Raw genomic sequence first — 25672 nt, 5'->3', positions numbered from 1 at the left:
GGAGCATGTTATCTGCCTTTTGAAAAGTGGTTAATTTCTGTAAAAAAAAAAGTGTGCCTAGTAGATAGCCAAACTAATGATAAAATTAAAAAATAATACAATGCTTGACCTCTCCTGTGAGTTATTTCTAAACCACATCTTTTGGGGGAGATGTGAAATTCTGTGGTTAATTCGCTTTTGGAATTAGAGGTTCAACTTCAGAAACTAGACTATCTGAAAAGGGGTATCTCCTGGTTCCAGCTGGGCCTGGGAATCACCAGGGTGAAAGGCCACACAAAAAGAGTGTTGCCTTAATGTTCCACCGTTACCATGAGCAAACTCCATTCCTTCTCCTGTGCATTCATGTCCTGCTTGGCTAAAGCAAAGAAGCATACAATATTTTGAATAGAATTTCAACTAATGGCATTTCCTGGACTCATCCACACTCAAGTTAAACTCAACAGATATTTCCTAAGTCCAAGGACCTAATGGGAGAGTGAACATTAGTTACAGAGAAGCCATGGTACTTTACACTGAGCCAAATAATACCTGTAATTACTTAGAAAGTTAGAAAAAATATTTTATTAACATCATTGACATCAACCACAGAGTGAAACCCTCATGGGATTTCTTATGCTTTAAGAAGGAACAAAAAAGAAATAAAACCTGAGAAATGTTACAACTATACAGTTAGACTTACAACATAAATAAAATAGATTTTTAGTGTAAAACTTTTCTGTAAGTCAATTACAAAGAACTTTTAAACTGTTGACAAAAAAACATTTAAGCTTCCTATAGAAGTTCAGCATTTATTTTCAACTAAAGAATACCAGCATCATAGCTAATTCTAAGTACACTGGAATCTCATCCTATTTCTAACTTGGGTATCACATTCTGAGTGGGACCATCTCCAAGAAGCATATTAATATGTTACCTGCCAAGAATAAACTATCTTTTTAATGAATTTAAATTATTAAATGCAATATCAATTAAGTCAAACCTTTTAATTTGTGTATTTAACCATCTCTTTGCATATACTCATTAGTATTTTTAGGCATGAACATTCTGTTTTCACAACCAGTGTGAGTTCCTTTAAAAGAGTGAATTTGAACTTAAATGTCAAGTGCAGGTTTGATTCTAAAAGGAAGATTCTGGCAGTTGTTCAGCCTCATGTACACACTTACAAGAACACAAACTGAATCTCAACTACAGGTAGTCTTCCAGCACGTTTCCCTAGAAGTTGGTCTTAGATGGAGATGGTGTCTGGGAGCAGCTCTGACGCAGGCCATCTAGAGGGAAGGGCAGAGTGGTCTAGCAGGAGCAGGAATCAGGGCTTCTGCGTTCTAGTCCCCGCCGGGCTGCCAGGCTGCTTACCAGGGAAGAACCACACACCTTAGTGTTTGCCTGGTATCCTAGACAAGCCCACATGTTTTATGACTCAAATCAATCATTCCATTTCTTCTCTTGGTTTTGTATCACTCCAGTGACTATGGAATCCCTAAACTCTGAGTAGAATTCCATATAGAACCTCAGCTGGTAATCAAGGGCTGTTCTTCAAGAATATTTCACCACAAGAATCAGAATCAAAGTGGCATACCTATGGTGACAGTCAGTCTTTATTTATTTAAAACTTCAAAGTGAAGTGGGGGTTTTTTTGTTTCTTTTTTTTGGTTTGGGTTTGGGTTTTTTTCATTACTTTTCAAAAGCAGCTGGCAACAGCTTTCTATACAGAGTTTGCAGCACTGCCCAAGGACTTTCATTCCATTCTTAATGGCTTTTGCTGAAATCAATTATTTGTCTACTTATGCTAGAGCACAAAAGATGCCCTTTAAGCTTCCCCACATGCATGGGAAATCTTTTGTTCAAAATCAATATATTCTAGTCAAGCTGAAAACATTACATGGGAAATTAACACACATGAAACACCTGAAATATCTTTGTTAAGGAAATGACCTTCTGAACAAGTGGCAAGGGTCATGTAACACTCTTTAACTACCCATCAGGGTGCCCAAGGGGAAAATGCAGAAATGAATTTTATGAAAAATGAATATCCCTCGATTAAGTTAAGGTTGTGTGTAAATCCATTTTAAAATTTGAATGTTTTTTTCATTCTTGGCTCCTTTAGCTGTAATCTGCATTGACTATAATTCATTTATATATACGAGTCATTTAACATTAGAGGAACGTTAGGAACTTTATTTAAACTGATCAAACTAAAGTAGGAATATTTAGAATTACTTGGTTGCTATATTCTACACTAAAAATGTACTATAAAATTAGCAGTCCATTTACAACATGGGTGCTTTACATATTCACATAGATTTAACTGTTTGTATGCCTTATACATGTATCTTAATATCATTAAAAATACATATACCTGCAGTTATACATAATGCGTAACATATTCTCCAGATTATTAGAATATCTCTTTAAGTGGTAAAATTTTAAGAAAATTAAAAATCATTTTGATGATCAATTTTCTGCATTTTTTTCACCCTCTCCCTTTTTCAAGAGAGAAGATTGAATATAATTAATGCTTTTTAAAGTAATTTAATTAGCAGCATGAATTAATTTGCATTATAATAATAGCATGATGCCTTTGGAAAAGTATATAATGGGTGCCTACATTGTATATTACCCAAGCTATTATCATTTCTTATTTTTCTACTTTTACAGTTGCTATCTTTTCCTCATAAAAACCAAAAACCTCATAAAAACCAAAAAAAATTATAAATTTTCTTGTTGTCTTTATACCTGATTCTAGAAGATCAACACACTCCCCCCACAACACACACACGTATGTCCACTCTTACCTTCCCCACAGCACTCCTCTCAACCTGTAGCTTCTAGCAAATAGACCAGAGGCTGAGAGATCAGTTCATTAGACTTACAAGAATAATACCTAAAACTAATGAGAGTAAATCCTGATCAGACTTTTAGGATATGAACATTATAAAATGAAATATGGCTTTTCAGGGACCTCTTACTTGTTTATCTTCTGTTAGTTTTTGAAGTTGTGAGCCATCACTGCTTTACATTTCTGCTGAGAGTTTCCTTCTCACAGGTAGTTCTGCTGCCTGTGGCTATATCCTCATCTCAACATTTTTCTTCTTTATTGTCAACTTCTACCTCACTCTTCCCATACTTCCTCCTTGCCTGAAAAGAGCCTCTACCCATTCAGAATTAAGGCCTGTCCTGATCCACCCAGGACCTTGTAAGCTGAGATAATTATTGCTGGGGACTCGGTGACAGATGACTGATTTGAGTTTTCTATTTGGGTTTGACTTTTACTACAAGGTCCAGTAAGAAGTAGTTAAGATTCTTAGATTTAGAGTTAACAGTTAAGAGTTCCAAGTTTTGGTGAAGTTAGAATAGTATTTTTGAGCCTCAGTTTCCTAATATATAGAACAGTATATTGATAAACTTACCTCATGAGGTATTTAAAAGGATTAAATGAAATGAAGTATATAAAACACACTTGGCATATGAAATTCAGAGCTGAGCAAATAGTAAGTATGCTAATTAATCAACAATTAATACTAGTTGATTTTATTATGATCATGATTATTATAGTTCCACCAAGATGATAATGGATAATTGAGATTTTAGAGATTATCTACAAAATGTAAACACATAAAGAATTTAAATGAAAGTAAAACAGTTCACTTTATAACAATTTTAAATAAAATAATAATGAAGCAAATAAATGATGTTCAAATATTTTCTTTACCAGGGTTGAGGATTCTGTGATGAAAATAAATAGTAGGTTTAAAAAAAGGAAGCTATTGGCTACTTAACCAAAGACTTCAGATTTAAAGTACTTACAGATAGAATGTATATGTTTGTTATACTGTGACATAGCAATTCATATTATATATATAAATACATACATTACACAATTCATAAGTACACATATATATATATTAGAGTAAACTATATTCAGTTGCCATTTTTGTAAGTTAAAACAATCATGCTGAGATACCAATCCACAGATAGTTAGGTTCATATGCAATGTTTTATATGAGATAAAATACCAACTTCGAAAATTTCAATTTAAAAGCCTAAAGCTTTTATGTATTAATGTAGCTATAGATGTGATACATATTTATAATATCTTTGATAAGTCTTCCTCACCCTCACACCCACCTACAAAATATTGAAATATTGAATATTGCCTTCAGATCTTTTCATTTTTCTATACCCTTGAAATGCAAGGCACTACTTTCTTCTATTTCTAAAAGTCCTTTCAAATAAATTAGGAATCTAGTGTCTTTAGATGGCCTTTCTATGAAATGCTAACATACCTGGCTGAAGAATACAAAATCAAATCAATTAGTTGCTTGTTTATACCTTGTCAGATATGCCAGTTTACGTATCTGTATTCTTACTTAACCTTAGTAACCTGTTGTGTTGAGAATCTGTTCTTAGTCTATGATCTCCCTAATGATGGTGGTCCAAAGTGCCACAAGGGTTATTATCCTTAAACCAATTACTTGATCCACATACATTCTGATGTTTGCTGAACCATTCACCACATGTAAGATTTTAAAAAGAATGTTTGAAGAATTGATCCCTTTGTAGCGAATTATTGGGAAATGAGTAGTATCAAGGGCTTTCTTTGGCTTTTTACCTTATTTCCAGTAGCAAGACTAATTGCCTTCTGTGTTCTGTACTAGTTTTCTGAGAATCAGAATTACCAATTCCACATTTGAAAATGTTTTCTCTTGACGGTTCATCTGAATTGAAATGACCCTCTGCCTCAGCTTGCACGGTTCTTTCCTGAAGTCAGCCTGGTGGCAAATATGCCATCTGGGTTGAAATTCATTGGGCAAATGGAAGGAAGAGCCAGATAAAGTCAACAGCAGGAGTTAGGGTCTCAGGTTACTTATTGACTGAATGTTGGCTGGTGAAAGACAGATATGCACCTGTTGATGTCCCTGTTCTTTCCCTTTAGATCATAAAGATTGGTTTGTACAGACAAGGCTAAATGAAAAGAATAAATAATGATTTATTCCTAAGACTTTCTAGATTTATTTGCTGATATTGGTGTGGGAGCCTTTGAACTAGCATACCAGACTCTTAAAATTTAGTTCAGATAAGCTTTTTTATGTTTCATTCACTCAGATGTTATCTGTTCTGGACAGCCTTCTCCAAGTCTACCTGACAGAGTATATTCTCCCTGAGTTCCAATGCACTTGGCACATACCTCCAAGACAGCGGTTGTATGTATTATCTCTCTTTAGTGCTAAAGTTAAACTAATAAAGTTGTAGTCCTAGCCATCTTGGGACCAGGTAGAGTCAAATAACTCAGTCAAGAAAAAGGTAAAACAATTCCTCTTCACATTGTATGAAACCTGATTGAAACCTGTTGTAAGCTTTACCTAAAGCTCTATCCTATATTACTCAATTACATGATTCAATAAACTATTTTTTGCTTAAGCCAGCTTGAGTTGGGTGTCCTCCTATCATGGAGAATACAAATCATGGATATAGCTATCATAAGCAATCATGGAAGACCTACTAATGTAGTAGTTCTTTCTCCCATTAGACTCTGATTACATTAAGGGCAAGTTGTGGTTTTCTTATATCTATATCTCCATTGCCTAGGAAAAGTCATGCAAATAGAAGATGGTCAATCAATAGTTGTTGACTTAATTAATCCAATCCATAGGATGGGTTAAACTAAGAGGAGGCAGGAGGCATGCTTTTTAGTTGACAGGTCAATTAAAAAGCCTCACTGTATTTGTCTTATATTTAGGCTTTCATTAATTTTTAGCTGATGACAACTGAGGGAGGAGAACAGGACCAGTAAGAGAAAACACAGGGTTTGGAAGGAAAGATTAGGTAACACTAAACCAATTAAAGCTAGGGTAGCAGTTGGAACTGCCCAACAGACAAATTGAAATGTGCATCTGGTGGTCAAGAGAGAAGCAAACACACAGTATCAAAAATGCTGATATCTTAGAAATCTTCTGTGTAGAAGTTTGAAGCTATTTTATAATAGCTTGCAGAAAGAGCAGATGTATAAGGAATAGAAATCTGGGAGTAGAGTCCTGGCAAACATCTATATGGCAGGTGAGGAGAGGGAGAGAACCCAATGAAGATGAAAGAAAGGATAATTAGAGAAGCAGAAAAGGGACTAAGAGGTCCATACAAAAGACTGGGGGAAAGACAAGCAAATACAACTTCTGTAGTACAGAGGAAGGTGGAGGAGATACATCAAATGGCTTTGATCTTCATAGTAAACCGTAGAACAAGGTCATATATAAAGAGTGAGAGAAAATAGGAGTAAGATTTAGTCTTGAAAAAGAGGAAATATTTGAAATATACTTTTTAGGAAATGTAATAGGAAGTCTATTAGAAATAGCCAAGGATTTGACTGAGCACCATGAAGGGCACAGCTGAGTTTAGAAAACATGCATTTGGATGGCATTAAATATAGCCTCACTTTAGCATTTGCAATCTGGAAACTGGGATGAGAAAGTGAATAAATGGGTCAGGATTTACCCATGCAAAGGGTTAATAGATGAAAGAACAGTGGATGGAGAACATGAATTCCACCTGGACTTTAATGCCTGACTCTGAGATTGAGGCCAGAAAGAAAAGAAAGGGAGGCCAGAAAGGGAATTATAGTATTGGGTGGGGATCTAGACTCAATTAAAGGAAGATAACTCAGAATTAAAGAATGGGAGAGGAAAAGAAAAGAGTACATGATCAAAGAAGGAATTTTTAGATGTAACAATCAATTTTTGAATTCAAGCATAAACCACTGACAGATTGATAGACATCTCTGTCAGGTCTCCAGATTGCTTGTCTCAGCTCTGTCCAGATGATGTTTCTTTTGTCCTTTTCTGTTATGTTTTCCATATCTGTCTCTTGTTATTGATCATACATTCCTCTAGGCATTATCTTCCATCTTACTGAATCTCAAGTGCTTCTAACAAAAACTTATCCTTATTTCTCACACTTGCATTATCAGTAAATTAATTTTTACTATTGTCTATGTTTTAAAATGTTTACTATATGTCCAGTTTAACAGTATCTAATCATAACATGGAATTTCAGAACTCTCTAGTACTTAAAGAAAATAATTAGTCATGCAAATTAAGGTTATGAGATTAAAACCTCTGCAGTCTACATGTTAGTATATACATGATTTATCATTCTATTTGAAATAACCTTTACATCTTAGCTATTCACATAAAGCTAACATATACATCAAAATTATATTTCCTGGGTTTTTTTTAGACTTAAAAAAGGTATGACCCAATGTAGTTAATGAATAAAATAAGCCAGTTAGCCAACTTTGCCAAGGAGAGGCCAGTTCAGTATAAAACCAATTATAACCAGTCAATTGTAACTGCCCTGCATTTGGCCAGTTATAATGTTTAGATTTAAGAATGGAAGACAACAGTATCCAGTGCTGCGTTAACTGTGCTGATTGGTCTTCCACAGCCTACTAGCCATAAGGAATAATAAAATAATGTTGCCATTTTTATTATTACTGTAAGAAAAATCATAACTACCATTTCTTGAGTACTTATGATAGCACAGTCTGCTCTGTTACATAATTCACATAGATACATGTGATACATATATCTCAGAAATACATGTAATTGCCCACTTTGTAAATTAAAAAAAGAAAGAAAAATTCTGAAGATCAATCTACCCTTATAGAAGGGACCTTCTTCAAATCATAGTATGTAATACAAATATGAAAGGTAAGCTGTGAGTGAAACTTTTAAATTTATTTTAAATGCTTTAATGCTCTAAAACATAGCCTGTATTAAACTTTCAAACATAATGTTTACTAATTAATAAGTGATTAAAAACAACCAGCTAAACTTTCCAGAAAAAATGACTGTTTCTTCTGGAAAGAATGTGTTTCAGTTTTTCAAAAATACCATATATATTTCAAGAAAATAAAGTATATTTGATATGTTGCCTTAACAACAAACAATCCAGAGTATAATCATGGTACTATTGTATCTTTTATAGTAGAATCCTCAAACCATTTTTGCATTTACAAGACATATTCATGGTTTTAAGATTATTTTATACAGCTGGTTTCCAGAAAAATAAGATAATATCCAGATTTTTCCTTTTTTCTCTTATTATTGAAAATGTATGATAGTTTCCCTCTCCCATACAACAGTATTTTCACTAGTAAATTGCAGAAGAAAAAAAGAAAAGGTGAGGGGAGGTGGAAGAGAACTAGGGAGAAAATGTATTCTTATTACATAACTAAATAAGGGAGAGCAGGAAGTGGTATATTTAACAAGAGAAGCATTTTCTCCTTAGATAAATGACTTTTTCCATCACCCACCCAAAAAAGAAAAATGGGTTTACCGTTGAATTCCTATTGACCACATCTTCCTGTGTTGTTCATCCTCTTAAGGAATCATAAATTTCAGTTGTTTTCAACTTTTCAACAGAAGATCAAGCATTTAGAAATTAGAAAGTTTTGTTTTAGAAAAATAATCAAGCACAAGTGAACTGTGTTGATGTTTTTTGAGAACAATACCTTTATGCAATCCATTGACATGCCCAGTGCCATTAACTATAGCTTTTGTGTAAGCATTTATATAGTCATCCTTAAATTGCTATTTGCATACATTCTGTTCTATACTTCTTCAATATTATATGAACCCATAGTCCTCTGATTACCTACTCTTTGTTGATATTGCAGTTGTGATGGAGGTGTTCAGATGTAATTATTCAGATGTAATATAAGTAGGCAAAACAGTGTAGGCATGAGCTATAAAGGAAACTGATTCTGGTAAATGTTGTAATTCTTTATTTTTGTTATGGCAACATGTCTGACATGAATATTTTGTTCTTTAAACAAATATTTTTGAAATTTGAAATATTTATATTGAGATAGTCATGTTTTTTACCAAGATCAGACTGTTTATTCTTTTATTACCTATAAATTAGTAACATCATGCATCTAAAGTTTAAGTCAGGCTAGTATTTTAGATTGTTAGAGCGTTTAAAATCAATTTAAAGGCATTAATTCACAGCCTACCTTTGATATTTTTTTTTATAAAAGACCATGTGACTCAGAGTGATTGAAAGCAGGTATTTAGAAAATAACATGAGACTTTAAGGGCAAGATGAATACATATTCTTAATCTTAAAAAGCTTCTAGAAAAAGATTAATGAAACCAATTATTAAAATTTATGTATTAGGAAATAGTGCATCATAGTTATTTTATTAATATACCACCTAGACTTTTAGCTAAGGACTACTAAGTATGAGTCACTTTTGTACTTTGATCTCATTAATAAGAACTTAATAATGATTGAAGCTCAGTGAATAAAATAAAGTTCTCAGTAGAGACTATCTTCAGTTAAGTTTCTTTTTCCACTTGACTTCCAGCCTTTCCTGAGCTCTTCCCCCTATGTAGTCTAATTTAAAATCTTATCCATTTTTGTTCTTTAATTATGTTTTATTTGATAATTTAACTTGACACTATATAAAAAACAAAGTTCAGTTCCTTTTTCTTCTAGGTAGTTAAATTGGGGAGAGACTCTTTTCTACTTTATAAATCTAATGATTTTTGAAGTTTTTATTGATTTTTTTAATAATAATCTGTTAAGAGCTCTTCAATCTAAAGCCACGAGAAAAACAGTACTTCCTATTTTTAGCATTTTTAACCTGCATACTTAATTGTTATGTTTTTGTCATCATCATTTCTTCTTCCTCCAAAATGCTTTAGCACTTTTTTAAGCATTTCTATGAAATGTAGGTAAGAATAGTTTAGAAATTTTGCAAAGACAATGGCATAATTGTTGTGAATTGGTGGTATTTTAAGATCAAGTCATTTGTCCCTTGAGTCACTATTCTAGAAAAGTTATAGAGAAAAATGATTTAAAAAGTTAAGCAAAATATATATTCAGTCACAAATTGTTCTACAGATTTTTCCTTTAGTTTTTTAATTTTGTGAGTCACCTCAAAATCTAGTCATATCTTCATGATTGATTTTCAGTAAATGCAATATCAACATTTGTTTGAAGGAAATGAAGACTTACTTATATATATTTGGGTACTAATGGTACTGATATTCTTATTCACATATTGCTATCCTTTTTTTTTTTTTTGCAGTTTTACTAAAGGGAGGAAAAAAAGAGGAAGAAAAACCATTTAGAGACTGTGCAGATGTATACCAAGCTGGTTTTAATAAAAGTGGAATCTACACTATTTATATTAATAATATGCCAGAACCCAAGAAGGTAAAACCAGAAGTGTTTGTTTATGAGATGTAAAGCAGAATCCTAGTTGAATTGCTGCATAATCAGATTGATTTGTGAGCTTGTTAAACCAAAAATATATATACCTGGGCTCTTTTCTCCCAAAGGTACTCTTGTTTGCCAGGTTCATAAAAGATTTAAACCCTCCCTATTGTACACATCTCCCCCAACAACCGCACCTTCCATCCCTTTTTCACACAGTTTTTCTATCTAGTCTCTGCTCATTTGTGGGATGTCCCATTGCTCATAAATGCTTGCCTTATACAGATTAGATTACATGTCAAAGTCACATGTGCTTCAAGTACATGGGGAAGAGTTAAGAGCCATCCTCCAAAGTCCTAAGGACCCAGATGGCATTCATCATCTACAGTCTAAATAATATGGAGAGGGAGCCTGCAGCATATAGTTATTGGCAAAATCACTGCTGCTATTAGTCAGAGAAACATATTCTATCTTAACTCATAATCTTGAAAGGATTTGCTTTTTTATATTTACCTAAAAGACTGGGTTGGAAGAAAAGATTCATCGTGAGTTGAACAGGATCCAAAGTAAACTTTGAAGTAAGCAAAGTATCTTCCTGCTGTCACATCTCTTTTATATACTGTTTCTCCCTACTTATTAAGTTATCCATCCATTCCTTCATTCAGTCCATATTAAGTGAATGTCATTCATTTGTTAGTGACTGGCTAGGGACACAATATAAAACAAATAGATCCTGCTGTAGTGGTGAAGACAGACAGTTACGCAGATAATTGTAACATACTGTAGATAAGTTGTAGTATAGTGATAGAGACGGTCTGTTTGAAGCAGGTGGTATGGAGAGACTTAAACAGAGCCCTGCTCTTCAACATGTAAAAGCTTTAGCTTGATGCCCAAGGCCCCTGAGGGAGACTGTTTGACCTGGTAGTGCTCCACCCTCAAAGGACGGAACAACTTTACTCCTCTCTGCCCCACCTAAATTTCCAGTTCCATGTCCCCAATACTCTTGGAAGTATTGAAAGGCCTTCTCTAATTCCCACAAGCAACTTTGCATAACTTTGTCACTACCAGAGTGCCATAAGACAAGGATTGTGCCTTTTTGTCTTTCATTTCCTGAGACCCAACATGGTTTCTGGCACATGGCGATTCTCAATAAATATGTACTCAAGTGAATGAAAGAATAAATTATCTTCTGATGAGAATACCAACACTTCTATGCAGTATATAGTAAGTAATCCTAACTTAGTCTTTTTGATGGTTAGTCTCCTCTGATGGATGAGGGAAATGAATCTTGGAGACCAGTTTGCCAGGTGTCACGTAATTGTCAAGAGGAGAATCTGGACTCTACCGGCATCCTCTCTCTCCTGATTTCAATAGGATTAGTAGTTTAGATTAGCTCAAGGACTTTTTTTTTCCATTTGCTGGGACAATATTTTCTTCTTAAAAGAGGCCTTCTATGCTGTCCTATAATGGGGGTAGTGGAGAGAAAGTACAGGGAAGAAAAAAGGCAACAGGCACAGTTCCATACATTGCTACCTAGGCCATCGACTAGAGAAGTTCTAGTTTTACTTGTCTTCTATTTTGGGCTTCTGTTAAGGATTTCACTGAATCAAGTGCTCTTTGGCTTTAGGGGAAAAAAAATCTGTTGAGGTTACAATGGCAAGTCTAGGGTAAAGAGAAGAGGATAACTTATTGTAAGGAGGAGAATTTGGGATCCCTCAGATCATATGATACGAAGCATTGCTACTCTGCTTGCTGGCATCTGAAAGTCATACTTAAACTTAAATTCAATTAATGTGCACACAGATATATGTGTACACACCCATATACTCATATCCGTACACATAGTATGTGAAGTATTAAAAACTGTTCTGGAGGCAAGAGTGGAACTAACATAAATACTCTCTATAATTTACCTATGGTACTGCCCCCGACCTGAAAGAACCCCTAAATTATTATCAGTTCCACGATATATAGCTTGATTATAAATATAGAAGTTAACTAAAAATATTTAGACTCTTCCTTTTAGACTCCTGATGATTTATATGAATATAAAAATAAAATCATTTTTAAAGTCTTTAGATTAACATTCACACTTTTAGAATCTTTTTCACTCCATTAACAGAACTTTCACATGGCCTGGGATAGGGTCAGAGGACAGTACAAATAAAGTTTTTATCATTCCATGAACCTTGATTCATGCATGATCACAACTAGTATTTTGAACTAATTTAGTTCAAAACATTTTGAGATGCACAGGCTATTTTCAGAACACTGGAGCAGTGTTAGGGTGAGAGAAAAATATCCTATCTTAACTTACAATCTTGAATAAATTTGCTTTTCATGTTTACATGAAAGAGTGGGTTGGAGGACCCCAATTCACTAGTTCAGAGGCTGGCTCTGGGATTGGTTTCATGAGGATAGCATGATTTAAACTTAAACTTCGCAAAATGTTGCGAAGCTATGTTATGGAGCTTCAGGGTTCTTGAATAAATGAAAACTAAACATATTAAATCCACAAATACCAAATATGTCCTGGATTAAGCTTCTAAGGTTTGGGCCTACTAAAAAAGAGTAGCCTGAGCAGGTTAGCAGGAATAACAGTACAAGCCTGTAAGAGGCAAATTTTATCGCTATAGAAACAGCCCCCATAGCTTTTCAGAGGGAAGACGGAGGAAGTTTACATACACATCATCTGGTCAGGACTATTATAAGATTTTAATTTTATTGAAAATAGTAGCAGAGCACAGTGAGGAGGGAAGACCACAGAGGGGAATCATGGATCCTCTCACAAGCAGTAGTATTTTCTTATTATGGAGACTTTAGACTCATAAACCTGCACTTTTTCACAGGTAGCAAATTTTTAACTTCCCTACATTAGTGAGAAAAAATATTGTATGAATTTTCCCAATGTAATTTAGAAACTGATTAACATAATAGTTCAAATGCATCTATGGTTTGTCAGGTCCTATCCTAAGCACTTCAAATATGTAAACTCATCTGTTTACTCTTCTCAATAACTGTGAGATAGGTGTTCTCATCATACCTATTTTAGAAAAATAACTTGCCCAAACCACATAGTAAATATTGAGCACAGGCTTTGTAACAAAGGAATCAGGTCCAGGCTGTACCATCTTAACAGACTGAGTGGTTTAATTATATTAGTGATGATTGAAGTTATACTGTTCATAATTTTTTAATATAAATCTATGTGACACAGAGTTTATTAATAAGAAAATTATATAAAACATTCATTTTCTGACTGTAAGACACCCCACTCTCTTCTAACCTGTAATCTTTTTTTTTCTATTTTAATGTTAATCATTAGTATTCTCTCAATCCTATAAAAAGAGCTTGGAAAATACATCTTTAGACCTTTACTCTTCCAAGTAGGTTGTGCTTTGTAGATGTAAAGTTTGGTACTACTCTTGGATAGGCTTAGCAAGGGCTCTGCTCTTTGTAATGCATGCAGAGGTTCTAGTAAGGATAAGGGAAGCTCAAAGCAAACCTGTATAAAAATAAAACAAAAAATCTGGATGTGTGATATGGGATGTGGACCAATCAATAAATTGGGCTATTTAGGCAATTGACAAAAACTATTTTAAAAATTATCTTTTTTGGCAGAGTAGGAGTTGCAAGTGTACAGAATTGCTATACAGTTAACTTTGACATCATTCCTTCCCAGGAACGTCTGTAAAAATTAGAAAAGTGTTGTCTTTTCAAATGTGATATGGTCGTCAAAGTTGGTTTTCTAGGACCATTTAATTTTACAAGCAGATAGAAAGTGAGAATTAGATATTTATATATATATACTTTTTTCCTTTTATATTACTAATGGCTATGGCTATTTCCCTCTCTGAATTTTCTTTAATGAATAGTAGTAGGAAATAGGATGTTTTATTTCATTGTGTAAGTTTCTAAAACCAAATGACCTATAGCCAGCTTAGTTTCATCAAAAAAAAACTATTAAATCATATCTCTGCTATTGTAAAATACTAAAAATTTATTTTTTAATTCATAATTTCCCTAATTCTTGGAAGAGAGCCAAAACAAACGTGTTGAGCCTTTTTTATTTAAAGTTATGGAAAAATAATTAACATCCACAAACCTAACTATTCCAAGTTGTATGGAGGCTAAAAGCATAAGAACCATGTGAATCAAATTTCCCCTTTTATTTGAGTTTAGGTCTCAATATTATGTTAAAAGGTATTTAATGCTTGAAAGTTTGACCTTGCCTGGGAAAGGAGCCAGCTCAATCTTTTCTTGGATAGCCTTAAGCCTAAGTCTTATGATCAATAAGTGCAACAGGCATAGTAAATGTAGCAGGGCCCTTTTCTACACGAAAAACACAGCTAGATAGTAAAGACCACACAATATTGGCAGATGAACTTTTCAAATCCTTTTATGTCTCAAAGCTTTTGAAACCAACCACCTATTTTCTTGAACTTCCTTCATCTATTAAGCACAAATTCTTTATTTTTCTTCTGACTAGAAATAACACGGCCTTTTTTTTTTGCAAGAGAGAATCCAACTTCTTAAACAGATACATAATTAAAAGCATGCTCAAAGATTAACGATGCCAATATTACTGGTAACAAGCTGATCATTATAATCATTAGGATCGTAATCATAAGGGCATTTTTTTCAACTACTATATATTTTAGTTTAATGCATTCTATATTATCCATTATAAAATAAATAACAAATTATACACAATAGTATATAAATAGTAAACTAAATATTTTATGCATATAAAATATAATGCATAATATATATATTACCTTTCTCATATGTAAAAAGCATCTAAAAGATAAGAGTAATGACAAAGCCTTTATTGTGCCAAAAACTACTCTAAAATCTTTGTATGCATTGACATAGTAGCAAAAGATCTAAGAGGTAGACCAAAGGTGGGATTCAGGTAATCTAGCAACTAAGTCCATGTCACTAACCAATGTGCCATTCAGCCCTATTGTGCCCATAATCCACAAATGGCAGCTATTATCATTGCTCCTATTAGTAAGTCATAGTAAGAATTGTGGAGTATCTGTCTAACCCCTTAACTATTCTGAACTTCAGCTTCCAATGCAGTAGCCTGCCTGGGTAACTTCTACCTCCCCACGTAGTTCTGACTTTCTCTGGGTCTTTAGTTAAGAAGTGCTCTCAGCACATCTGAACATTTTCAGGTTACTAGATGCCTTTGTTTAAAAGGAAAGTTGTCTTTTCCTAAAATATGTGAGTGATTTTAAAACTTTAAGTGCATAGAATTTTAATAACTTAGACAATAGTACTAAAAAAACTAAAGATTGTTTTACCTACACTGTATTTATAAATGTACTTCTTCCTCTCCCTGAGTATGTAAGTGGACTTTATAGCTTTGCAAACACAGTTTTGCAAACTTTCAGGCAGTGTCCATTAAGAAATAAAAATCTGGAAAAAAAAATTGTGGATTAACCAGTCAAGGCAGGGTAAAATTTAATGTTTTAATCAAAAAAATGTTTCCTTGACATTTTCACTTACTCTTACTTAAACTTCACCATTAAAGTTCCACCTTGGCCACTTGTCTAGAATCACCACCTATGCCCTCTTTAAACTATGCCATCTGGATTTTATTATCGTAGGAATTCTTCAGTCTGTCTCCTCAAAGTCACTAATGGCTCCTTTATTTTAAATTTAGGTGTGTGTTTTCTTAATCTTTATTCATCTTGATTTCTCTGGAATATTTGATTAAGTTGATCACTTTTCCAACTCAAAATCTATCCCATTTTCATTGCATTCAGTTAATCAAGTTTTCCTATTTTATCTTTCCTTCTTACATCTCTATTTACTCAACACATAGGCATTTAGTACCTGCTATGGGTTAGGCACTGCTCTAGGCACTAAGTACATTGGCAAATAAAATGCACTATTTGCTACCTAGAGGTTATTGATGTATTTTATCTCCATCCATTGTTCACCAAAGTCCATTCTTGATTTCTCTTCCCTCCCCCCCACCATGTCTCTTTCTACTTTTTTCTTTACTTCTTTATGTCATTCACCTTCATGCTATCAACGACTGCATTTAAACAGATTACTCCCAATATAATTTTGAATTAGGTAGACAAGGGTTTCAAGTCCTGGATCCAGTATTTGTTATTAATAATCACCATTGGTAAGTTACTAAAATATTCTAAATTTTGGTTTTTCCATTTTATCCATAAAATGAAGATGACAGTCATACTTCTATCATAGTGTTGTTGTGAGATAAATTAGAAAAAGTATTAAAATTATCTGGCACTTATGAGCATGCTATAGTTAATAGCTATTCCTTTCTTATTCTCTTATCCATATTCTTATCCTTGGCTTGCCTCCAGTAGTTCATCTATAACTGATTGATAAGGTCCTCCTTTTGGATGACTATGCTACCTCAAACCCTATGTGTCCAACATGATCATTTTCTTTCACATATGTTAGCTTTCTTCCTTGAATTTCTCATTTGGGTCACTGTCTCTATCATTCTTCAGGTCACTTGAGTTGAAAAATGTTGACTCATCTCCTTAACCCAACAGGAGCAATCACTATTAGACATTTTGAGGATATGATCCATATTTTATTCATCATAAAGTCACCAACATCAGACCCAAAAAAATGCATATCAGGTGAAAAATAATGAATTAGAATTAAAGAAGATGAATGACTAGCTAGAAGTTACACTGAGGACAAAGAGCAGGTACAGTAGGGTTAAGAAAATAGTAGAGGGATGGGGAGGGGAATTTCAAATTTATAATCTTGGAGGTGAGTCAACTCCTAGTGACGATGAAGACATACTGATGGGTGGCTGTTGTAAAATTACAAGGAGGGCCCTCAGGAGAGCAGTTTGCCTATTCTGTATGCTCACAAATATGCATGGATCTCTTAGTTTGAGGAAGTACATGGACAATTTGTCCTTTCAATAGCAGTTCTTCCCATTGTTTTCTTACCCTTTAGCCATTTGTGCCCCAAATTCAATGCCTCAAAAAAACGCTCCAAGTTTTACCTTTAATTGGAGCTTAGTCTATGCCCACACAGCCTGTCTGCTGCTGTTGCATCATACCTGCACCTTCAGCCAGCCTCCAAAAGCTTTAGTACTTAATTGCTGAGGGAATGGTGCTCCCACAACTGGGCCCTTGAATAATCAAACTGCCACATTCATGCTACATCAATTATAGTGATTGCTCTCTAAAGATAAGCCCATTACAGATATGTTTCTCTCCTTGGGTGGACTCTAGGGTAAATGAATCAATTTCTAAATAAATACTATTGTATTTGGAATAATTGAAATAAGCATAAGTCTTTGAAAGATTTGGATAACTTTTCCACATGGGAAAGAAATGCTTGTTGCAGTCAGAAGGAATACAGTATGTCTTGTTCTCTTATTGCTCATGACGAAAATTCAGGCAATAATGTGTTCTCCATATGCTGAGTTTTTACCGAATCTTTTATTATTATTATATTTTCATTTCAATTAACAATTGATTTAATATTTCTGAATCTTAGCTTTGGAAATAAAATAGTCCATAATTTTGAAAACTTGAGTTGCATTTTAAAAAATTGAATTCAGACAAGTGCCTATTACCACTTAAGACAAAGATTTTTTTTTCAATTTTTTATAGTATGAGACTGAGATAACTTTCAACTGATAGGTTTACATTTTTATGAATAACTCATGCACATTTGATGGAATTTAATTAAAAACAACTCAGTATAAGAATAACCAGTAAAATTAAATGTCTACATTAACATTTTTCAACATAGTAATTTTTATTCTTTTTATCTATAGGTCTGTCTACCCACTTTTTATTATGAAACATAACTGATTCATATTTATTTAAAGCAGACATAATTTTCACTTGACTGTATTTTCCCTTTGTCAGGTATTTTGCAATATGGACCTTAATGGGGGAGGTTGGACTATTGTGCAACATCGTGAAGATGGAAGTCTGGATTTCCAAAGAGGTTGGAAAGAATATAAAATGGTAAGATGGAAGAATTGATGTGGTTTTTGATGTTTTATCATGAGGTTATCTTCACCACACTATGATAAACCCTTGTATATTTATGTTTTTTTCAGTTGTTTTAAAAGTAAGATGATACATTGGTCACATTATTTCCATTAAGCACAAAACACTCATAAATCATTTTCAGTAAATGATTTCCATATGTGCATCAGAAAGAAAATTGTATTATTGAATTTATTTGTTGAGTTGTTATGTATTGTCTGGATTTGTTCTTGGTTGGATGAAGGTGGGGGAAGCTAGAGCTCAGTCCCAGGCTGGGCACATGAGCCAGCACAGAGGAGGTGTGCAGGGCTGCAGGTCAGAGAGCAGGACAGAGAGATACTACCAGTGGCCTCACTCACGGGCTGGCAAGTTGTTGCTGGCTGTTGACTGAGGGCTCCTCCCTGTGGCTGTGTTGGGCTTCCCCCAGTACCTTGATACATGGTCATCAGACTTACGTGTGATAGTTGGCACCTCTAAAGCACAAAAATAGAAGCTTCCAGATTTTTTAAGGTTTATGAGACCCAGAAATGATATGGTGTCACTTCCACTGCATTCTTTTGGTTAATGTTGATGACAGGGCCAGACTAGATTCAAGGTAAGAGGAGTACACAGTGGCATGAACTGTGAGGCATGGCTCACTGGGGTCTCGAAAATAACAGCCAACATCATCACCATCACCATAGCTCACTTTATCAGTGCTTAATATGTGCCAGCCCTACACATAAGTTCTTACATATTTTTTATATTAAAACTATTAGATAATACTGTCTCCATTATAAGAGGAAAATGAGCAAGTTCGGGGATCAACTTTCCCAAGATAATGTAATAGTTGGTTGAAATAATCCATAATCCAATAATCACAAAGTCAGTGCCTACAATATTTACTATTAAAATCTGCTGGCAGAATGTCAGAGCACAATAATGAAAGAGGATTTCTGCTTATGAGCTAATTCTCATCTTTTATATGTACATTTTCTGATTAATTCTTCTTGATAATTTTTGACAAATTTCCCTTTTAGAAGGTAATGAAAAAGGTGAAGAGAAATGTTGTGCTAGCCTAAGTTGTCTTGATATTCTTGTAGAAAATGTTTAAAAACTGTGGTTGATTCACATCACAACTTATGCATTAGTTAGGTTCATAGATGGTCAAACAACAGTAAACAGAGAATTTTAATAAATGTTGGGAGGTCTCTAGTGGTATCCTTGTATCTACAATGTTTTTATCAGATGCACAGTTGAACGTTGTGAAAGTAGGTTAATGAAGTTTGGAGTTACAAAGTTGGAACCTTGCTGTCTTAATAAATCATAAACTCAAGGTCAAAAGGCAGGCTAAAGCCAACAAGTAGAATTCTACATAAGTAAATGTAATCTTTCACCTAGACCAAAAATATATAAAATTAACTGTGAGAATATAGGATAAAGGTGACACATTAGCTTAAGAAGCTAGTATTTGAAAGATGGAGAGATTTATTTGGCTATAAGCTCATTTTTGTTGTTGGCTACTAAAAAACAAAGATTAATGTATTAACTCTACATTCATGGTTTTTAGTCGCAAAAAATGCAGAACTCACTGGTGTCTGCAGTGTTCTGGTTACATCAGGAATATGCTTTCTGTTCTGGGCTTTCCAAGAGGTGAACTTATCCTAGTGGGTTCAAGCAGGATGGGAGGAATCTGGAAGCCACATCTAGAGCAGGTGAATAGTTGGGGCTCTAAACTAGAAAAAGAAAAAAGAAGGCATAAACCTCTCTAGCTGTTTAATTGACTGGATGGAGTTTATGTGGTACTAGATAGAGCCTGTTCCCCAAATTGTGAACCAGAGACCGGCAGCACTAGCATTGTGTGGGAGCTAATTAGGAATGCAGAATCTCAAGCCCCACCCCAAACCTCCTGAATGAGAATCTGCATTTTATCCCTGCTTTAAACAGGGAGGCTCCACATGAATGAGGAACATTCCAAAGAGGCAAAATTTGACAAAGTATGAACAAAACTCTCAATGATTCTTTCCAACATGAATGGACTATTAAGTGGTTGAGGACCCCTCTTCAGTGGAAACACCCCAGTAGAAGATAATTGCCATCTTTCAGGATTGTTATATAGAAACGGAATGTTGGTTCAAATCTAAGTTTTGCCTGTGTGATTCTACGAACATATTGGGGAAAAATGTAATTTAAGTTCTTAAAAGAGGACCTTGTATTATGTCTATATCAACAGTTCAAGTCTTCACTCTGCCATTTACAAGCAGAGTGATTTTTGGCAGATCATTTAAACCCTTAACTTCTCACTTATTAAAAGGGCACATCAACAGTGATAATACCTCACTTGCCTTGCAGGGATGTTGTGAGGATTAGGCATAAATAAAGCACTTGGCACACTGAATGTTCAGTAAACAGTAGCTATTATTATCCAAGATTAAAACATCAAAGACTGCAATTTTTTTACTTAACTCTGCCAAAAATATTTTGTGGACTGCCTAACTAAACTCATGATTATTTTCGCCAGTAAAATGGAATGTGAAGAAGTCACCTGAGAGTCTAACTATAGATAGATATAGGTTCAGGCAAATCTGAAATATATTATTATTAATATTAATAATAATAGAAAAATGAGTATAAAGTTCTCATCATGATGACTTTCCAAAATAACGAATTATTGCTGCCTTGGCAAACTAGGAAAAGTAAGTAAGAGAGACTGACATATGAAGTATGGCATTGATTCAGGTCTTATAATTATCTTATTAAACATATATACAAGTATTTTAAGCCATTTTTTCATTACTGGAATATGACTGAATTATTCTTTAATCATAGCTTTTGTGAAGTTTACCCCTCCCTTTTTTAAATAGAAAAGACCATCATGTTTTATTCAAACTAGAGCAATTTATCGGTAGACTGACAATTCTTCATGGTCAGAAAATGAGATAATCTCCAAAACTTTAAAACATTTTGGCAAAAATGAGTCTGATAACTTTTTTGTTATAATTTAAAAAATTCGTCATATGTTATAACTTGGTTAACTTTTATCAACACACATGGTACAAAATGTTTCAGTTGTTTCCTCCAGAGCTTTTCTTTGACCTAAAGAGAAAATAACATGACCACAGAGGATGGATGTAGACACCTTATGCCAGTTCTGTTTCAGTCACACCCAGTTCTACTCCCTCTAGCGGACTGGCTGCTGGGGTGTACATCCTTTGTGAAAACTTGTTGGTATGCACCAATTCCTCCACAGTCTTCACTATCTACTATTATGTATAACAAGACACTTGACTTCTTTCTCAGGCACCGAGTGTAGAACTAAAGCTTCATTCCTCCCTCCTTTCTCCTTGCCTTCATACTAGATGATATGTATGAGCTGCCTCTGGCCTCATAAGATTGCCAGAGCAATGTGTTAAAATTATTAAGCATGAAATTACAAATGTATATCATTTAATTATTAATTATAAACCTCTCTCAATGTGGAAGATTTACAATTTATCTGACTTAACAGTGGCTTTGAGCCTACAAAAGTCTTTTACCTGAGCTTTGTTTTAACTTAACCTTACTTGTGAGGAGATGCAGCAAAATCTGGTTTATGGATTTGTAAAGATGTTTGCTGAAGGGAAGTCTGGAGTGGGTCTTTTTAATGAGGCACTTAGGAACTTTATTAACCCCTTCAAACCATGAGGATAACATTGAGTGGCCTCCAGCAATAACACTTATCAGCAATACTTTTGCAAATAAAACCTAATCATGCTAGGAGTTCCAAATAGTACCCTAGTGGCCTAGCTTTATGGAAGGTAGTGACTAATGCTCTGGAGACAACCTGGCTTTGTATTGAAAATAATTACCCCCATAAACAGCTTCCTATTGACACAAATTTTTTATTTGGAGCATCATACATTATGGGAGTTCTTTGTTTCTGGAAAGAAATTAAGAGCACATTTTCAGCTGCATTTTAACATGTTCACATTAAAAAGAGAAAAATATATAAGAAATTTAAAATGTTGAAATAATTCATTTTGATCTTTTTGAGGTGAGTGTCTCAGCAGTTAGGGGAGATACATAACGGAATTATGTATTAAAGCACCTTTAGAAAACCATAACTCAGTCATCTGCCTTCTTAATCTATTTTCTTTAATCATTTATATGAAAAGAGATGCAACCCACAGGATGCATGGGCTGTGTCTGGTTTCAGTTCTGTTTCAGGTGTGAAAAGTCAACACTTTCTGTGAGCATTATTAGACAAAACAAAGTATCAGAGAAAATTATTTTATTAATTTGGAAAAATACAAACTGAAACTGAACATTTCTTCAGATTTTGGCAAGCCTAATGAATATTAGTCTTTACTCTGGGTACATTTCCTTTTTTAGCAAAATGTGGTTTTTCAGGCCAATTCTAGGTCAGAATTAGGTTAAATTCCAGTGTCTGCTTTACCTTTTATTAGAGAGCTAAAGGAGAAATAAAATTGATTAACAATCTCTCTGAATAATGGTATCAAAAGCATTCATGTAATTGTGATTGAAGTAACTAAACAGTACTTTTCCTGAAAGGATATATAGCATAGCATCCTTGAATTTTATTTATAAAGAAATTCCATTTTTATTGCTATTTATTTGTTCAATAAGGACTTGCTGCTTTTTCAGCATCAAGACTGAATTTTGTACAAACTTTTATTTTTATAGACCATACAGGCTATTTGAACAAAATCTACCCCTATGGTAAGCTGTTGTGTGTGCAATAATGGGTAAACGTACTTTTTCTGCATTGGCCATCTCTGTATTTCAGACATGAATATGATTTTTTTTTCAAAGACAGCCTCATAATGCATAATCAAAACTTGCCACCTAATATGGAGCTCAATAAGTCGATGAAATTTATCCCCATCTCTTCCCTGTGTTACAGTAAGGTAGTTGATCTGGTTAACACATTCTTGCTCTCAGAGTAGCTATCCCACATCATCATTATATGATTCTCCACCTTTGGTACATGACAGACCCACCTGAGGGACCTTTAAAATGTACATATCTTTAAACCACCCCAGATATACTGAGTCAGAATCTCCGTGTGGGAGCCAAGTCATCTGTATTTGTAAAAAGCACCACAGCTGTTTCAGATATTCACTCCCACTTGAAAGTAACTATCAGAACGATCAATATATTATCATGGATTTAAAATCTCAAAAATTACCTCTTTTGTAGATCTTAAAACTTATGAGATGTAAAGAGAAAGGGATTCAAAGACATAGAACCAAGGGAAAGTTTAAGGAGACACATTAGGAAACAGAAGTAAGAATAAGAAAGTAGTCTACACTTCGTTTGTGTCATGATATGGCCCCAATAGTTTAGCAACCAGCTGGTTTTCATTTCTTATTTAGTAATTACATCTTAGATTAAAATGACAATACTCATTTGTATAAACCAACACTCAATTTTTCTTTAGGTATATTACTTCCTAGCATCCAAAAACCTTTTAAGTATTGTCTTAGTGTCCCCTTATTAATTTTCAGGCTAAGACAAGATCCTGGATGATGTTTGTTTCCTTTCTTATACAGAGTAGAAAAGCACCTGCTTATCTTCAGGTAGCTCACAGATTCATGGGAGAGAGGCAGGTAAACAGAAAATTACTGTGTATTGTGATATGTTCTCTAATTATAATAACAGCTAGGTTTTTGTTAAGTGCTTCTTTTTTATTTTATTTTATATGTGCTATTGTTTTCTATGTATTTTTTTTAATTTTTTATTTTGGTATCATTAATCTACAATTCTTTACTTCTTATTACTTCTTATGTATCAGCACTGAGCTAAATGCTTTAGGTATGTTATTTCTTTCTCACAACACTATATTTAGAAATGACATTTTTCATCCCTGCTTTGCAGATAAGGAAACTGAGGCTCAGAAGTAATGTCGGAGGTTCCACAACAAATATGTGGCAGAACAGGGATTCAAATTGGAGCAGAGATAGGAAGTAAAAGTTACCTGATCAAAGCCAAGTCTTCATTCCTGGGTATCAAATTCATGATCTGCCTGATAAACTATCCAGTAGGCAGTTGCTAATGTAGGAACACATTTCCCTTTCTTTCTCTTATTTTTTATCTTTCTGATGAAACAGTTGTTTCTGCATCACTGAACTTAGCTGTTAGAAGGTTTCCTCTAAGAACCATTTTGATTCATTGTAGCCAAACCTTTTGTTCCCACAATAAAGCATGTTTAGATGGTTTTCAGGAAGGTGAAATAAGAGTTTTCTTTTCTAAAAGCAAACTTTATTGCTTTCTTTTCACTTCTTCCTCTATTTTCAATCAGGAAAAACAAACTGTTTAGGAAGGATTTTACTCTCACTTAGAATGAGGCACAACCCTGCCTGCCAAGATGGGGATGGTGGCTCTTATATGCTCATCCATGTCTGAAGCTCACTGGCGATCACTGCACTTTTCCCTAGAGAAGCTGGAGAGTTTTATCCATGTAACACTTTCAGGAGCTTGGAAGTGACCTGCAACTTAACACGTTGTCATTCTCAGCCTCCTTATTCATGTTTAGTAGAATTGCTATATCCCTTCTAACTACACAGAAGAGGGCAAGTGGCCAGAGGGAGGGTTTTACACATCTGAGCTGAGAAGAAATGCAGGGAAAATCCCAGCAGTCATCTTTCTCTTTTCAGTGGCTTCCGCAACTGAGAATGTGCTAATGCTTTGACTTTCAGTCCTTTGTAACTTTCTGTTTTGCTTATTCATTAGAGAAGGTAGACTTCTTCTCCCTGGTATGTAGCACTAGCTGCCATGAGAATGTGTAAAATTCTTAGTACATCCTAAATTGCTCTAATATTTCCTGCCAACATGGAATTTTTGCCAAGTGTGACTTGAGCATCTTAAGAACAGAGAAGCAAGGAGCCCCTGGAATACTGACTCTAGTGGGTCCCATATCTTTGTTCTGAGCAGCAAAGGGAGCATATGTCCAGTCAGTCGGGAGGAAGGGTGTTCAGTTAATCAAAAACTGAGTTAAGTTATGGAATAACTTAAAAAGCGTGCCTACATCTACTAATGTGTTTTATTTTAATTTTAAATATAAAACTACATTCATTACCCATTTTTTAAACTGTAGGACTAAAGCTTGAAATTCTGTCTGTGGTTCTTTGATAAAACTTTCCCATAATGAAATGCATCAAATTTCTACCTTCTGTTCTTTCCCATAATGAAATGCATCAAATTTCTACCTTCTGTTTTTTTACTGCAGCAAGTAAGACATATGAATGCAAAGCAATGTAAATTAAAAACCTTCTAATGTTTTATTGTTTTTGCAGTCTTTCAGAGTTGTTGCAACAGCACATAATTGAAAAAAGCCTTTTTTTTTTTGATGGTGCTTTTTTGCTTTTATTGAGCAAACCTAAATATTTAAATTAGATTTTATAACACACAGCAAAACACCACCTTTCCCCACTGATATTCAACTTATTTACATAACATTATAAATC

The 25672-nt window shown here is 34.2% G+C and overlaps 1 protein-coding gene across 3 annotated transcripts in view; it reads left to right on the top strand.

The window, feature by feature from the left end:
- Positions 1-25672, top strand: part of ANGPT1 (angiopoietin 1) — a 452838-nt gene that overhangs the window by 379202 nt on the left and 47964 nt on the right. For all 3 annotated transcript variants that reach the window (XM_073229962.1, XM_073229961.1, XM_037010915.2), the window contains 2 exons: positions 10088-10215; positions 18102-18203. In XM_073229962.1, the coding sequence (XP_073086063.1) occupies positions 10088-10215; positions 18102-18203 (230 nt within the window). The remainder of the gene's footprint in view (positions 1-10087; positions 10216-18101; positions 18204-25672) is intronic.

This window comes from Manis javanica, chromosome 2 (genome assembly GCF_040802235.1).
Source record: "Manis javanica isolate MJ-LG chromosome 2, MJ_LKY, whole genome shotgun sequence".
NCBI classification, from domain to species: Eukaryota; Metazoa; Chordata; class Mammalia; order Pholidota; family Manidae; genus Manis; species Manis javanica.
The sequence above is the reverse complement of the archived record's forward strand: the minus strand, read 5'-3'. Positions and strand labels throughout refer to the sequence as shown.